This window comes from Bufo bufo, chromosome 10 (assembly GCF_905171765.1).
Source record: "Bufo bufo chromosome 10, aBufBuf1.1, whole genome shotgun sequence".
Classification (NCBI taxonomy): Eukaryota; Metazoa; Chordata; class Amphibia; order Anura; family Bufonidae; genus Bufo; species Bufo bufo.
In genome coordinates, this window is record NC_053398.1 from 131,408,267 (window position 1) to 131,425,721 (window position 17,455).

The 17,455-nt window shown below is 50.3% G+C and overlaps 2 protein-coding genes across 5 annotated transcripts in view; one reads left to right on the plus strand and one right to left on the minus strand.

The window, feature by feature from the left end:
- The window catches only part of PHKB (phosphorylase kinase regulatory subunit beta), a 130,399-nt gene extending 127,077 nt beyond the window's left edge, over window positions 1-3,322 (minus strand). For 2 of the 4 annotated variants that reach the window (XM_040410496.1, XM_040410494.1), the window contains exon 1: window positions 3,197-3,322. In XM_040410496.1, coding sequence (XP_040266430.1) covers window positions 3,197-3,263 — 67 coding nt within the window. In that variant the 5' untranslated portion in view covers window positions 3,264-3,322. Of the gene's footprint in view, window positions 1-453; window positions 611-2,005; window positions 2,026-3,196 lie in introns of those variants that run through there. The other 2 variants (XM_040410497.1, XM_040410498.1) reach the window with 2 other exon arrangements.
- ITFG1 (integrin alpha FG-GAP repeat containing 1) overlaps window positions 3,323-17,455 on the plus strand; it is a 100,338-nt gene continuing 86,205 nt past the window's right edge. Inside the window, exons 1-6 of the mRNA XM_040410499.1 lie at window positions 3,323-3,566; window positions 6,160-6,235; window positions 7,320-7,471; window positions 8,271-8,328; window positions 8,933-9,007; window positions 14,454-14,548. Coding sequence (XP_040266433.1) covers window positions 3,374-3,566; window positions 6,160-6,235; window positions 7,320-7,471; window positions 8,271-8,328; window positions 8,933-9,007; window positions 14,454-14,548 — 649 coding nt within the window. The 5' untranslated portion in view covers window positions 3,323-3,373. The remainder of the gene's footprint in view (window positions 3,567-6,159; window positions 6,236-7,319; window positions 7,472-8,270; window positions 8,329-8,932; window positions 9,008-14,453; window positions 14,549-17,455) is intronic.

A 17,455-nucleotide genomic window follows, 5' to 3' on the forward strand; every position in this document is an offset into this window, starting at 1 on the left:
TAACTCAGGATCAGTACAGGATAAGTAATGTATGTACACAGTGACTGCACCAGCAGAATAGTGAGTGCAGCTCTGGAGTATAATACAGGATGTAACTCAGGATCAGTGCAGGATAAGTAATGTAATGTACACTGTGACTCCACCAGCAGAATAGTGAGTGCAGCTCTGGAGTATAATACCTATTGTGAGCACACATTGTCACTTTACCTTTTCAGTAGATCACATCTACATATAAGGTGTTTAAAGGTGATTTTATTGTTCAGTATTTCTTAAAATCACCTATGGAAGTCACTTTGGTTCTCATCCAGCTTTACCATAAACAGATATAACTAGGGAAACAGATCTAGAGAAGGACAATCACCAGGACTAACCACCCGGATGCCGGGACATTTACACCGCAGTATCACAAGCCGCACTGTATCACATGCAAGGACATGAATTATCAGCACTCACCTAATCGCAAGAACGTGGGCGACATGGGTACAGTCCTGTCGACCAGCTGCGCCATTTTACTCGACTGCGTTGGGACCAACCACAGACGTCTCAACCCACGATGGCAACTGGTTAGTAGTGGTTAGGGGCAATCACAGTGAAATTAAGGTGTTAGCGGCTGCGTTAGAGAATTGGCAAACATGAGGATCAGAAGAGGCGACAGGAGGGGAGAAAAACAAAAACATCAAGCTCGTGTTAATGACGCCCAGTATACAGATCACAAAAGACAAAACCATTAGAAGACGCATCAACGAGACGATTCCCGCCTCGCGTCAGGACACCGTAAAGTGTGTAGACTGCGCCATTCTCTCCTGCCACAAGGGCGGCGGCAAGAGGAGTCTGAGGTATTCACCGCCAATAAGCGGCACTACAGCACCATAGGGCATCCTAAAGCGAGGAGGAACGCGCCCTCAATTTTCCACAGCAGTGGTTTCAGGCTAAGATTAAACTACAACTCTCAGCATTGCTAGTAGTTGTCGTTTCTCGAGAGCCTGGAGACCATTGCTTCCTGGAGGCGTTTACTGAGACGTTTCAATATGAAAGGACCATGAACATAGGACGGACATGAATGAAAATAGCAACCCCTGCCTGTACCCAATAAGATATTACAGGGGTGAGTCCTGTGTGTGTGATCTCCCATTCACAAGGGCATTTGCTGCTGCCCTGCCAAGAGGAGTTACTGAGGGATCGGGAGCGGACCTTACCAGCCTCCTGATCAGCACCTTGTGGGGCAGTTTACTGGGTACAGTGGGGTGTCCAAGGAAAATAGGGCTGCTTTTTTTCCGAAAACAGCACCACACCTGGTGAAAGGTTGTATCAGGTACTGCAGCTCGGCTCCACTAAAGTGACTACAGCTCAACCGCAATACCACACACAACCTGTGGACAGGTGTGGCGCTGGTTGTAGCCATGTTTTTTTTAATCTCGTATCTTAAGAGAAATGGATCTGTCCAGTCCCAGGCTCAAGTCAGACAGTTTTAGACTCCCACAATCAATGTGACATGTCAGTTCAGTGGATTAAAGGGGCACCCAGGGCTAAACTGAGACTCTGTGTTATGCCTAGTGAAGGTTGAGAGTGGGAAAGAGCATGACCATTCAATGAATTACTCCTTCTGGATCATCTTCTGTCCTCTTAGGCCCTGCACCAGGCATGACACAATGCATCAGCTTTGTACGGAGTGCTCCTTTAACATACACGTGAAACATGATGGGGTAATGACCATGTGACCACTAAATAAGGCTGTGGATGGACGTGACTTCGCTATCAAAACTATAACTACTATGGGTAAAGCCAGGAATGCACCCGATGGGGAGATGGTCACTTAAAGGAGCACTCCAGCACAATCATTAAACTGACGAATGCCCGATGCAGGCCTTATGGGTTGAAGCATGACTCGAACACCAAAGAGATATCCTGTGCCATGCCCCACCACCCTGTATCAGGTTTGGCTCGGAGTGCTCCTTTAAGACAGATCCAGTTTGGGTTTTAATAGTTATATAAAGTAAGTCATTACCTATGAGAAACGAGGACGCAATTGTAGCAAATCCTCAGCTGTGAGAAGTATCAGAACATGTTTTCAGAGTTTGGACATAAACAGAAATGCTCCTGTTTACTGACAGCAATCAGAGGTGTTGATGAGAGGTCAGTAAAGCCTCCGGGTGTGCACTGAGTTTACCCAGGAATGGGATGGAGTTTAGGAAACGATGTGGTCACCGCATACATGAAGAGGGGAGGTGATAACTGTGAGGAAACACGGACCCGACATCTCCGATACAATGTAGCAGAGCTAAGTTTGTCATGTTTGATACAATTTTACATAGGACTGCAGGTTAATATAAACAATTTAATAATTGTAGAAAAAAATAAAAATGACTGCGACAAACTCGGCCCTGCTACATCTGCAACGTAGCAAACCTGCCACTCGCACTGTGACTGTAGGACATCCCCTGACAGATGTGACTGGGATAGGATTCCAGATCATGGTGGGCACAATGAACGCGCTCGCCCCGGGGCGATGTGAGCCACGTGGAATCCCACCACCCTCCCCAGGGAGATTGAGGGTCACCTCAGCTTACCGTTCTGTGTGACGGAATTGCCAACCCAATGTGCCGTGCTCTACGGTAATGGACGCGCTGCGCTAAAGGGCAGAGATACGCGAGACCGCGGGCCCTGGTAGAATATGCAACGCGACATCGGGGGGGGGGGGGGGGGGGGGGGGGGGGGGGGGGGGGCAATGGCAAAAAGTGATCCGCCATCAAAGCTATGCCAACCACAGACCGCGAGAAGAAGGAATATGGCGCAGAACGGTCACAATCCCAGCGCTATCCCTATAGGCAGGCTATATGGCACCGAGGACGTATTATGACCAGGGGAGGCCATAGACTGTGGCGCAGACAGGACAACGCGCAGATTGATGTGTTTCTATGGCGACGACTATGGAAATTGTGGGCAAAACCACAACCATTTTTTGACATTTACCACAGAAAACAAATTGTGGCGTAAAAACACAGAAAAGTCACCCCATGGAGCTGCAGCAGCAAGACACAAGCAGCCATAGACCGGACTACACCTCAGGGACCCCTTGCTATGCCCATTCCCCCCGACACAGGACACAGGGGCCACCATGCTAGGGCCCCCCACACATACAGTGACGGGCAGTGAACAGGGGTATCACACCGCATGCGGCACCATCACACGGCCGCACCTGAGCGCCTGGACCGAGCCCTGAGCTCCAGCACCTTCCAGCTCACGTCCGCCAGCTTCTCAGCCATTACCAACCGCTGCGCCACTATTCTGTTCCTTCTCGGCCCTCGTAGCCGGCGCGTAGTGACGTCATCAACCCGGAAGTGCTGTGTAGACAACGCCGCCGCTGACAGCCGGGATGGCGGAGCCGCCGCTCTTTGGACGTCAGTTACCGCTCCTCCTGGTCCTGCTCTCTGCCGCTGTGTCCCCGCTCCGAGCCTCCCTGAGGAATGTCACCGCCGACGTGCTGGGCTCGGAGACCCGGGGATGGGTGGCGGCCTTCGGGGACTTCAACGCAGATAAACAGACGGATCTATTCATCGTCAGAGGGGGTGAGAGAGGCCGGGGATGGGTTCAGAGTGTCAGCTCTTGGGGCAAGTGCTCTAATATGTGTCACTTCTCCTGTATGTGTGGCCCCTGCACAGTGCCACTTCTCCTGTATGTGTGGCCCCCGCACAGTGTCACTTCTCCTGTATGTGTGGCCCCCGCACAGTGTCACTTCTCCTGTATGTGTGGCCCCCGCACAGTGCCACTTCTCCTGTATGTGTGGCCCCCGCACAGTGTCACTTCTCCTGTAAGTGTGGACCCCGCACAGTGTCACTTCTCCTGTATGTGTGGCCCCCGCGCAGTGTCACTTCTACTGTATGTGTGGACCCCGCACAGTGTCACTTCTCCTGTATGTGTGGACCCCGCACAGTGTCACTTCTCCTGTATGTGTGGCCCCCGCACAGTGTCACTTCTCCTGTATGTGTGGCCCCCGCGCAGTGTCACTTCTCCTGTATGTGTGGACCCCGCACAGTGCCACTTCTCCTGTATGTGTGGCCCCCGCACAGTGTCACTTCTCCTGTATGTGTGGCCCCCGCGCAGTGTCACTTCTCCTGTATGTGTGGACCCCGCACAGTGCCACTTCTCCTGTATGTGTGGCCCACGCACAGTGTCACTTCTCCTGTATGTGTGGCCCCTGCACAGTGTCACTTCTCCTGTATGTGTGGACCCCGCACAGTGCCACTTCTCCTGTATGTGTGGCCCCCGCACAGTGTCACTTCTCCTGTATGTGTGGCCCCTGCACAGTGTCACTTCTCCTGTATGTGTGGCCCCCGCGCAGTGTCACTTCTCCTGTATGTGTGGCCCCCGCACAGTGTCACTTCTCCTGTATGTGTGGCCCCTGCACAGTGTCACTTCTCCTGTATGTGTGGCCCCCGCACAGTGTCACTTCTCCTGTATGTGTGGCCCCCGCACAGTGTCACTTCTCCTGTATGTGTGGACGCTATGGTGGGAGAGGCTCGCGTTTTGTGGTGACGGCTGTGACCCCAGTCTGATTGTTCAGCTGCTGGATCCGACAGGTGTCTAGCAGACATGGTGCCCGCTCATGTAGATCCCACCTGATGCCCACGGTCATCTCTAAGCTGCCTGATCATAGATAATGTCCAAGTTCTGTAACTTTTTAATGCACTTGTGTATTACCTTGTCAAGACCCCTGTTTGCTGTCAGTGAATGAGAGCACCCTGGTTACATTCAGAGCCTGGAAAGCAGCACTGGCTTTACACTTCTGTCATCTCAAGGTTTGCTACAGTTGCATCCAGTGTACGCAGTGCACTCAGGACTGATACGTTTTCTTGCCTTTATACATAATGTGCTGGGGTGTTCAGCTCGCAGAGGATTGTCTTGACGGGATACAATTGAAACAAACCCGCAGCTGTGAGAACTTTTACATCTACTCATTTTTTCATGCTGTCTATGCATCTATGTGCTGTGTGTGCAATCTGTGAATCTAAAGTGATGGTAAAATATAACTCCTAGCGGCCAAGCAATGCTATGAGTTGTAGTTTCCAGGCTGTTCTATCTGTGTCCAGGAAAGCTGGGTGTCAGCTCAGATGAATACATCTACCGCTTGGTTGTCAGAATCCTGAACGTGTCAGTTAGATGGCGCTGCAGTGTGGAGCCCATTGTAAGATGTGCCATCCAGGACTCTAGGAGTGATGGGTGACAGCCCTGAAGAGCCGGATTGGCAGCCAAGTTGTTGGTCACCCAGCTTTCCTGGAGTACTGATGATACATCAGCCATGGACACGCTTGTCATTTCAGGTCATAAAAAGCTGGGTGACAACCTGCAGATACTTACTGGGTCCTGCGAGCATCTGCATCACCTGGAGTAAACCTGTACCGGCGACGGCTGGGAACGTCAGTGTCTGTCACCGGCCGCCATGTTTGTGGACATCCTGCCCTGTCCCTGCAGCACTTTATTAGACACTCCTTTAGCTGTGTCAGGTCTCTGTGCCCACCACACCCTGCAGTGCCAATCTCAGCCCAGCGCCAGGTGTAGTGGAGAAGTGTTTGTCTTTAGGGAGGGTGATTGAATAGAGAATGAAGCCTTCAACTCCTAGCAAACAATATGCTGCCGGCCAGGATCCGTGACGCCATTAACCAGCAATCACTGCCTGAAAACCTGGCAACAATGTTTCAGCTGACAGGATAAGTTGTAGCAAGAACAGGTCAGAACTACAACTCCCAGCGTGTACCTTCAGCCTCAGACTTGTAGTACAGTTGCATCCAATCCAGATCTCTTTCCTGTCCTGATAGTTTGTTACGGTTTGTCAGTCAGAAGTTTAGGAGGTTTAGTTTACAAAGGATACAACTGTAGCAAACCCTCAGCTGTAAGAAGCAATACGTCTGGACTAGTTTTAGCCCTCAGATCTTTAAATTGGAGATGAATATTCCACAACTCTGAGGGGTGAGGTGTGGGGAGCCTCGTGCCTCTGCTGTAAAATCATCAGTTTGACATTCCTGCCTTGTCACATCATATTGTATGAGGACAGTGATCCTGTGAGTGTGTGCTGCCTGCGAGGAACAGCCCAGTAAATCTTCCTCATCTAGTTGATTTACACTGCAGCTCCTCTCACCTGGTTCTTCCCATTTCTCCTTTCAGGTAATGAATTACGAATCTTTTTCGCAGACCTGAAGTCAACGCCGTATTTCAGCCCCAAAGTCAGACTCTCATTGGAGTAAGTGTGGTTCAGGCCGAGTGCTCGCTGCAGACTGCTGTCTACACGGTGCCCCCGTACTAATGCTGGCTACACGGTGCCCCCGTACTAATGCTGGCTACACGGTGCCCCCGTACTAATGCTGGCTACACGGTGCCCCCGTACTAATGCTGGCTACAGGGTGCCCCCGTACTAGTGCTGGCTACAGGGTGCCCCCGTACTAGTGCTGGCTACAGGGTGCCCCCGTACTAGTGCTGGCTACAGGGTGCCCCCGTACTAGTGCTGGCTACAGGGTGCCCCCGTACTAGTGCTGGCTACAGGGTGCCCCCGTACTAGTGCTGGCTGCACGGTGCCCCCGTACTAGTGCTGGCTGCACGGTGCCCCCGTACTAGTGCTGGCTGCACGGTGCCCCCGTACTAGTGCTGGCTGCACGGTGCCCCCGTACTAGTGCTGGCTGCACGGTGCCCCCGTACTAGTGCTGGCTGCACGGTGCCCCCGTACTAGTGCTGGCTGCACGGTGCCCCCGTACTAGTGCTGGCTGCACGGTGCCCCCGTACTAGTGCTGGCTGCACGGTGCCCCCGTACTAGTGCTGGCTGCACGGTGCCCCCGTACTAGTGCTGGCTGCACGGTGCCCCCCCCCCCGTACTAGTGCTGGCTGCACGGTGCCCCCCCCCCGTACTAGTGCTGGCTGCACGGTGCCCCCCCCCCCCCCCGTACTAGTGCTGGCTGCACAGTGCCCCCCCCCCCCCCCGTACTAGTGCTGGCTGCACAGTGCCCCCCCCCCCCCCGTACTAGTGCTGGCTGCACAGTGCCCCCCCCCCCCCCCCCGTACTAGTGCTGGCTGCACAGTGCCCCCCCCCCCCCGTACTAGTGCTATCTGCACAGTGCCCCCCATACACTCCAATATAGATGAAGGTCCCAGTGAGTGCCAGTCATCCATCTTTATGCACATTTTCCAGAATACTAACCACAAGACCTCCATAGACGCTGCCCCCCAGTGGTGACCAGTCTGGTGGCATAGACTAGTAGGACATTGCTCGCCTCCCCTGTGATACTTGTCACTGCAGTGCCTCTGGTTTCACTGATTTTGTCTTTCCCCCCCAGGAGTGAAGGCGCGGTGATAACCAGCGTGGTTCCTGGTGATTACAATGGAGATTCCCAAATGGATGTCCTGCTGACCACTGTACCCGGTGCCCAGGCCGGGACCGACCAGCCGCTGTCTGTGACTATCTACTGGGGCAAAAACCAGACCCTCAGTGAGTTCTGTTCCATGACTTGTAGCGTGTGCACCCCTTTAACTGATCATAATTGCCAAGGCGTCTCGTAAATTGCATCTCACTGCCCCTCAGGCTTGGGTTGAGGCCAAGGCGAATGTGCCGTCTTCTCCTCTTCAATGAATTCACTCTACACAGTTCTCTATCAGCTAGCCCATCTGCTTGCTGTCAGTGAATGGGAACATCCTTTCCCGTCCTAGTCCCGTTCTCACAGCTGCTGAACTTGTTGATGGGGTTCAGTGTGGATTAGAGCTATGTGAGGTTACTAAAGGGAATACACTGTAACAGACCCTCAGATGTGAGCAGGAGGAGAACACACAGCTTTTCCACTACTGACCTCTCATGGACAGCAAGCAGAAGTGTGGAAGTGAAATACAAAGTGATGATTGCAATCTCTGCTTGCTTTCAGTGAATCCTGCTAATAGACATGATCCAGTGCACGGTTCATAGTTTATCAGGCCGGTTTCCTGGTCGCTAGCTGACAACCCATGTGAGAGCTCTGACAGCTGCTGTGTTGGTTGTCATCCAGCCTCCTGAACCGCAGATCTGCTCAGCTGTGCATCAGGATAGCGGAGGTTGTAAAACATGTCTGCAGAGAGCAATCCGTGGTGTCTGCATCAGCTGTGCTGGAGAACACGGGCTACTGCTCCCTGGTGTCAGCCACTTGACTGTGGTGTTCCTCAATGGGATAAGGAACCCCCCCATGATCACTGTTTTTGTCGATTACCTCCAGAGAGATTGACATGTTACATGCGTGACACTTGTATGTTGTATCTTCCAGGTCTCAATAACAAGTTGCAGCTGAACAGCACCTACTCTGACGAGCCTCACATCATGGAGTAAGTGCCTCGCTGTTTACTCCCAAATTTATTGAAGGGGGGTTTTCGGGGACCTTAACCCTTCCTCAGGATTGGTCATCAGTATCAGATTAGTGGGGGTCCGTTTGGCTGTACCACCGCCAATCAGCTGTTCTAAGGGGTCGTAAGTGCTGGGGCGAGCGCTGCAATCTCTTCATACTATACCAAGCACAGCGCCATACATTGTGTAGTGGCTGTGTTTGGTACTGCACCTCTGTCCTATTCTCTGGTCATGTGACTGATAAACGTGACTTCACTGGCCTAAGAAAAAGCCGCTGTGCTCACCTAAGTGCCATGGCGCCTTCCAGCAGCTGATTGGCAGGAGTCAGACCCCCCACACACACTCTGATATTGATGTCCCAAGGGTTATTTACAGGATTAGGGGATAAATGTCTGGTGGGTGTCAGACTGTTGGGACCTCCATGGAATATGAGGACAGGGGTTCTGTGCCCCCCCTTTCTGTATATAAATGGAGCAGCGGTCAGGTACGCATCTCTATGGGGACTATGGCTGCTCTTTAGACTTAGCGTCATTTCACATTTATCTGACATCCTGAAATTCATATTTTTGTGTCTCCCTTGTGCAGCTTTAATGGAGACCTGATTCCGGATATCTTTGGTGTCCCTTCTGGAAGCCAGACACCTCTAATCACATATGGCGGGTAAGAGCACCGACAGCGAGTGACATCTTAATGCAGTGAGGACTGACACAGCTTTTGGGCTCCTCTGCATCATGCAGGAGGGAAATGTACCATCTCTGGGATTTAACTACACCACTGAGGTTATCTAATGAAAGATATGTCTCCCACTTATACATTATGGATGTGATCGCCTCTAAGTTATGAGAGTCCCACTGAAAGACGTGACTGATTGATAAAGACAGCGCCGTACATTATATATCTAAGGAAGGAAACCACCGTAATGTCCATACAGTCATTACACTCCAGAGCTGCACTCACTATTCTGCTGGTGCAGTCACTGTGTCAATACATTACTTATCCAGTACTGATCCTGAGCTACATCCTGTATTATACTCCAGAGCTGCACTCACTATTCTGCTGGTGGAGTCACTGTGTACATTACATTACTTATCCGGTACTGATCCTGAGTTACATCCTGTATTATACTCCAGAGCTGCACTCACTATTCTGCTGATGCAGTCCCTGTGTACATACATTACTTATCCAGTACTGATCCTGAGTTACATCCTGTATTATACTCCAGAGCTGCACTCACTATTCTGCTGGTGGAGTCACTGTGTACAATACATTAGGGTCCATTCACACATCCGTATGTGTTTTGCAGATCCGCAAAACATGGACACCGGCAATGTGCGTTTCGCACATCGCCGGCACTCTCATAGAAAATGCCTTTTCTTGTCTGCAATTGCGGACAAGAATAGGACATGTTCTATTTTTGGGCGGAACGGAAGTGCGGATACGCAAATGCGCATGCGGACAGCACATTCCGTCCCCATTGAAAATGAATGGCTCCGCATCTGTTCCAAAAAATTGCGGAACGGATGCGGACCCATTTTGCGGACGTGTGAATGGATCCTTACATTACTTATCCTGTACTGATCCTGAGTTACATCCTGTATTATACTCCAGAGCTGCACTCACTGATATGCTGTTGGAGTCACTGTATCTATATATCACATTACGTATCATGGACTGATTCTGAGTTAAATCCTGTATTGTACTCCAGAGCTTCACTCTCGTAGAGTCATTTTGTAATCTATGTACAGTGACTCCACCAGCAGAATAGTGAGTGCAGCTCTGGAGTATAATAAAGGATGTAACTCAGGATCAGTACAGGATAAGTAATGTAATGTATGTACACAGTGACTGCACCAGCAGAATAGTGAGTGCAGCTCTGGAGTATAATACAGGATGTAACTCAGGATCAGTACAGGATAAGTAATGTATGTACACAGTGTCTTCACCAGCAGAATAGTGAGTGCAGCTCTGGAGTATAATACAGGATGTAACTCAGGATCAGTACAGGATAAGTAATGTAATGTATGTACACAGTGACTGCACCAGCAGAATAGTGAGTGCAGCTCTGGAGTATAATAAAGGATGTAACTCAGGATCAGTGCAGGATAAGTAATGAATGTACACAATGACTGCACCAGCAGAATAGTGAGTGCAGCTCTGGAGTATAGTACAGGATCAGTAATGTATCTACACAGTGACTTATGATATGTTCTCTATTTGATCTGTAACTGTTTTCAATTACAACCAACAGATACCTGCAAATGGAAAAATCTAGATATAGTAAGCCTATACAGGCCTGAGCTGAGGGTTTGCTACAGTTGTATCCAGTCTAGACAGTCCTCTGGGAGATGAATACATCAGCAGCACAACTTTCTCCTGCCCTGATATCTTGTCACAATGTGTCAGTGCATATTACATGTTCCATACTGGATAGTGTTAGGGCTGTACATGTTTTCAGCCTCTGGGTGTAAACAAATATATATCCGTTTACTGACAGCATGCAGAGGTCTTGAAAATGGTGATAAATCGAGATTTACTGAACTTCTCATTATCCACTGACTTAATTTACATTATAGCGGAGATCCCTTTACTAGTCACAAGTGAAGGGTCCCTTTAAGAGTGACTTGTCTCCTTGTGATGGAGGTGACTGGCTTGTTGCAGGATTACACTTCGGATCATGTTGTGGATGTAATTGTGGCAGGTTTTGCTCCGCGTTCCGCTGTCAGTATACCTTCGCGCTGGAACCTAATTATGCGTCTTTGTCCGATGTTCTTGTTTTTTTCGTCGTGCCATCTGGCATTCAGCCTGTTGTTGTGATAAGCGGAATATTAGAAGCCGCTTGTCACCCTTAATAAATTCCAGCAAATCTATTTACGTGTGGCGTGTTTTCCCAGCGAGGAGGCGTGTACCGCGCCCTGCGACAGCTCGTACATAATGTATACAGCCTCCGCCAGCCCTGCGCTTACACACGCCGCCTCGTCTTCCATATTTCCCCTGGGCTATTGTTCCTCTCGTTACGGCGAGAGCAGGCGATTAGACTGTGAGGAGTCAATCAGATCTCTCAAGGATGGAAATCCAGCGCTCTCCGTATTCATTGTGTTACATGCTTCTGTCTTAAAGGGGCCGCTACAGCCCACGCAGACGTCACCCAGCTTTCTAAGACTCCTGAAGGGCAGATTTGCCTTGTCATACAGGCCCTGCTTCTTTATCGCAGTCTAATGAAACTGTTTTCCCACTCACTCATCTTCCTGACAATATAATCTGCTCTATACCGCACCTCACACTGTCGTCACCCAGCTTTCTAAGAGCCCTGAATGGCAAATTTGCCTAGTGATACGTCCACAGATCCCACAGTTCCCTCATTCATCACCCTGGAAAATCTGCTCAGCAATAAGGAAGCATTGGACATACATGAAGGCAAATCCGCCACTCAGGACTCAAGGAAAGCTGGGTGACAACTGCAATGTAGGTCATACTGGTTGTCACTCCTGAAAGACAAATCTGCCTTTATATATGCTTCCCTGCTTGACTGAGCAGGGGTCTGAGTGACGTCTCTCATAGCGGGTTGTCACCCAGCTTTCTAAGGCTCCTGAATGACAAATCTGCCTAGTGATACGTCCGTGGATCCCACAGTTCTCTCATTCATCACCTTGCAAAATCTGCTCTGTTTGCAGCAATAAGGAAGTCTGAAGCATATATGAAGGCACATTTGCAAGCTGGTTGACAATTGCAATGTTGGTCGTACTGGTTGTCACTCAGCTTTCCTATTGCTGCCTGACTGAGCAGGGGTCTGAGTGACGTCTCTCATAGTGGGTTGTCACCCAGCTTTCTAAGGCTCCCGAATAGCAAATGTGCCTGGATGTACTTGTCCTGCTGCCTTATTGTCTGATTAAGCAGTTTTCCATTGAGAAGTCTTCCTGACACATACTATTCTCTGTACTGAAGCTCGCACAGTTGCCACCCAGCTTTCTAAATGCCCTGAATGACTGATCTTCCTAGTGATGCGTCCACAGATTCCAGGTTCCCTTCATTTATCACCAAGACTCCCCAGTCAGACAGCGATAGGGAAGAGATGGACGTATCGGAAAGCACATTTGCCACTCAGAAGTCAAGGAAAGCTGGGTGACAACTGTATTGAAGGTTGTCACCCAGTTATCTTCTGCACGGCAAATCTGTCTGCTATGTCCCTTGCTTCCCTATGATTTCTTAGCAGAGCAGGGATATGAGTAACAGCTCCCATTGGGGGTTGCTACCCAGCTTTCCAGGATCCTGAACAGCAGTTCTGCAATGGTTCTTTCAAGCATCACTGTAAACTAATTTACCATTCAGGGGTCTGCAGCTGTTGTATGACATCCCCTGTGACATGTGCCAGAGCAGTCCACATATTGGCTGTCACCCAGCTTTCCCAGAGATGAAAGGCGTGGCAGTGCAGGCAGATTCAGCAATGGGGGCTCCTGGATTTTCAGGATCGGGTGAGGTCCCAAAGGTCGGGCTCTCAGCAATCGTAAAGTGATGGCCTATCCTAGCGACGTATCTCCACTTTTTTTTTTTTTATCAAATATCTTTTTCTTGAAGGTTTTCCATACACATACATAGGTAGAAATAGGATGTCGAGACTCCCCACAATAGTAACAGTACATTGCAGATTGTAGTTATGACGTAGCATATCGGCCCGATGGGTTCAGCTTCTAGCAAAGAAACGGGGACTATGCGTTTTTGAGGCTCAGAAAAAAATCTGCTATCGTAACAGTCAAGTAATAAGAGGAACAAGTGGTAACAGATGAACTGATAAACTAAAGAGAGATCTGATCAGGTCAACATCAGACCTGAGGTCGCCCCCCGGGGAATGGTAGGATATCGTAATTAGATTGTAGTATTCTGGAAGTTGCAGAAATGATAGAGGAAGGTAATTCCTCTCCGGTGAACGAATGGCTTTCAGTGTGTGAGTCTGATTCGTCAGGGTTGTCAGAGGGCCTATACACTTCTTCTGTCAACAGATGGCAATGATGTGGATTATTGTTTATATAGTCCTTCCTGGTGACCAAATCTTGAGGAACTTAGGATGCGATCTATTTGCCCAGTTTGCCAGTTCCTCCATCAGGTACAGTTGGACACCTTTCGTTTCCCATTGTCCAATGGTTGGAGGATCTGGGTTTAGCCAGTGTAGCGGGATTAGGGATCTGGCAGCCTGGAGTTAGAAGCCTTAGGGGTCCACGTTTCTGATGGGATCCACAGAAGGACAGACGTGGGTGTTCCTACCATCAGGGTTGGCTCATTCAGCTAGGAGTCAGGGTCAGATTTAGGGATGTGTTAGGAGGTGACCTGCTCCCTATTCTGTTGTCCTGGCCGAGCAGCTTCCATGCGTTTAACATCACACGGATTAGAGTTACCCCCACTCTGATCCGTGACAGTATCTCCACTTTTAATGAAGTGTGAGCAGACTCTTGTATGGAGTCCTGTTAACCGCCATCACATAGGTCACCGCTCTGTCATAGCGGATTCCTCTCGCCATCATGTTTTTCTCGTTTTCTGGTTGTTTCCAGGCTCGGGGAATGACGCTTGGGCTTGTCTGACAGGTCCTGCCTGTTCTCGTTGCTGTTCCTCAGGCTGACGGGACATTTGCAGCATGAGGCGCCTCTTGAAGTCGCCCCCACGTGTGCAGCATCTAGGAGGGACAATGTGTGAGGCCGGATTAAACTCTGCCTCCGCCACTTTCATAAGTCAATATATAAAGCTCTTTACTTGTGTTACACAGCATGTGTAGGAGGGGGGCGCAGGGGGCACGCCCGCATGCCTAATGGCGCCATATAGTGACACAGGTGTAAGTCTCAACACAAAATAGTGTATTATATTGCATTATATTTCATTTGCCCTGATGCCCCTGTCCCATACATTGGTGCTATTTAATATAAATGTAACAAACCCTCAGCTGTGACAGGTATTGGTTCAGGAGATGGTTTCAGTCTCTGGGTATAAATAGGAATGTTCCCATTCACTGACGGCCAGCAGAGGTCTTGAAAGCGCTTTGGAATTGACGCGTGTACATTGTGATAATGTCATTATATTGAGTATATTGTTACATTGAGGTATTTTTTTTCTTCTCTTACAGGAACCTCACCATGACCGGGGGTCTGAATACAACGCGCTCCATGTTTGTCCCCCATTCCCACGCCTTCATAGACCTCACCGGAGACTTCACTGCTGGTAAGTTACTGCAAGACGCCTCCTGAATCTGGGAGCGCTCTGTCTGCAACGTGGTCAGTACACCGTATCCATACCCGCTGCCCTGTATACACACTATCCATACCCGCTGCCCTATATACACACTATCCATACCCCCTGCCCTGTATACACACTATCCATACCCACTATCCTATAGACACACTATCCATACCCACTACACTATATACACACTATCTTATATACACACTATCCATACCCCCTGCCCTGTATACACACTATCCATACCCACTATCCTATAGACACACTATCCATACCCACTACACTATATACACACTATCCTATATACACACTATCCATACCCGCTGCCCTATAGACCCACTATCCATACCCGCTGCCCTATATATCCACTATCCATACCCACTGACCTATATACCCAGTATCCTATATACCCACTATCCATACCCACTGACCTATATACCCAGTATCCTATATACCCACTATCCATACCCACTATCCTATATACACACTATCCATACCCGCTGACCTATATACACACTATCCATACCCGCTGACCTATATACACACACTATGCATACCCGCTGACCTATATACACACACTATCCATACCCGCTGCCTTATATACACACACTATCCATACCCGCTGCCTTATATACACACACTATCCATACCCGCTGCCTTATATACACACACTATCCATACCCGCCGCCTTATATACACACACTATCCATACCCGCCGCCTTATATATACACACACTATCCATACCCGCCGCCTTATATACACACACTATCCATACCCGCCGCCCTATATACCCACACTATCCATACCCGCCGCCCTATATACACACACTATCCATACCCGCCGCCCTATATACCCACACTATCCATACCCGCCGCCCTATATACACACACTATCCATACCCGCCGCCCTATATACACACACTATCCATACCCGCCGCCCTATATACACACACTATCCATACCCGCCGCCCTATATACACACACTATCCATACCCGCTGCCTTATATACACACACTATCCATACCTGCTGCCTTATATACACACACTATCCATACCCGCTGCCTTATATACACACACTATCCATACCCGCTGCCTTATATACACACACTATCCATACCCGCTGCCTTATATACACACACTATCCATACCCGCTGCCTTATATACACACACTATCCATACCCGCTGCCTTATATACACACACTATCCATACCCGCCGCCTTATATACACACACTATCCATACCCGCCGCCTTATATATACACACACTATCCATACCCGCCGCCCTATATACCCACACTATCCATACCCGCCGCCCTATATACACACACTATCCATACCCGCCGCCCTATATACCCACACTATCCATACCCGCCGCCCTATATACACACACTATCCATACCCGCCGCCCTATATACACACACTATCCATACCCGCCGCCCTATATACACACACTATCCATACCCACTATCTCACTGACTTTGATGTGATGCACAGGCCGCATTGTATAGGGCCTCCCACACAAGTTGATGATTACCCTCTGCAATCATTTAGCTTTTTCCTGGTACAGCGGGGTCCCAGCTGTCACTTTAATGGGGCTGGCAGCAGTTTTGTGTACAGTTGGTGGCAGGGCCACGGCTGTGCAAGATAAAACAGTGCAGGGAATATAGAGCTAAGTCAGCGTTGTGGACCCCTCGTTCTCGACATTGGTGGAGGTATTAGAGGTCGGACCCCTAGCGATCCTAAAGTGATGGCACAACCTGGTGATATCCTTTTACGGGGTAGGAAGACCCCTTTAATGACTCAGTACCGCTGTTAGACTGCCCCATTTATGACTAGTCGGCCGTCTCCTGGGACATGTCCATTACACACTGGGTGTTATAATCCTGTCATATCCCAATCTCATGTTATATCGCTAGAAATCAGAAACCTCTGCCCCCGATTCACCTCGCATCAGTTCCAGAACTTCAGCTGGTGAGAGAAGTCATGTCTGTGCCCGCCCTGTGCGCCCGGGTGTCACAGGAACATAACGGGAGGACAAGTTAATTATAGGAATCATGTTCCAATCATTTACATTTCAGGATCTGGATCGGTCCCGCTGGCACTTTCATTACAAGCATTAGATTTTACAGCCGCAATCAATGTCCTGTGTGCGAGGCCGCTGGAGCCGATCCGGGACGTGCCGCTGTTTATGCTGCGCGTGCGTTTCCTGCTCGGTGCCTGCGAGTCCTCGGGGAGACAGACCATGTTACCCCTGCTTCTGGGAGAGGCTTAACTGAGTGAAGGAAGCAAATAAGCAAGAATGTGTGGCCCCCAATGTTACTGTGCGTCTGGCACCGTTATGGGCGGTCCCTGTGCGTCTGGCACCGTTATGGGGGGTCCCTGTGCGTCTGGCACCGTTATGGGGGGTCCCCTGTGCGTCTGGCACCGTTATGGGGGGTCCCCTGTGCGTCTGGCACCGTTATGGGGGGGCCCCTGTGCGTCTGGCACCGTTATGGGCGGTCCCTGTGCGTCTGGCACCGTTATGGGGGGTCCCTGTGCGTCTGGCACCGTTATGGGGGGTCCCTGTGCGTCTGGCACCGTTATGGGGGGTCCCTGTGCGTCTGGCACCGTTATGGGGGGTCCCCTGTGCGTCTGGCACCGTTATGGGGGGGCCCCTGTGCGTCTGGCACCGTTATGGGGGGGCCCCTGTGCGTCTGGCACCGTTATGGGGGGGCCCCTGTGCGTCTGGCACCGTTATGGGGGGGCCCCTGTGCATCTGGCACCGTTATGGGGGGGCCCCTGTGCGTCTGGCACCGTTATGGGGGGGGCCCCTGTGCGTCTGGCACCGTTATGGGGGGGGCCCCTGTGCGTCTGGCACCGTTATGGGGGGGGCCCCTGTGCGTCTGGCACC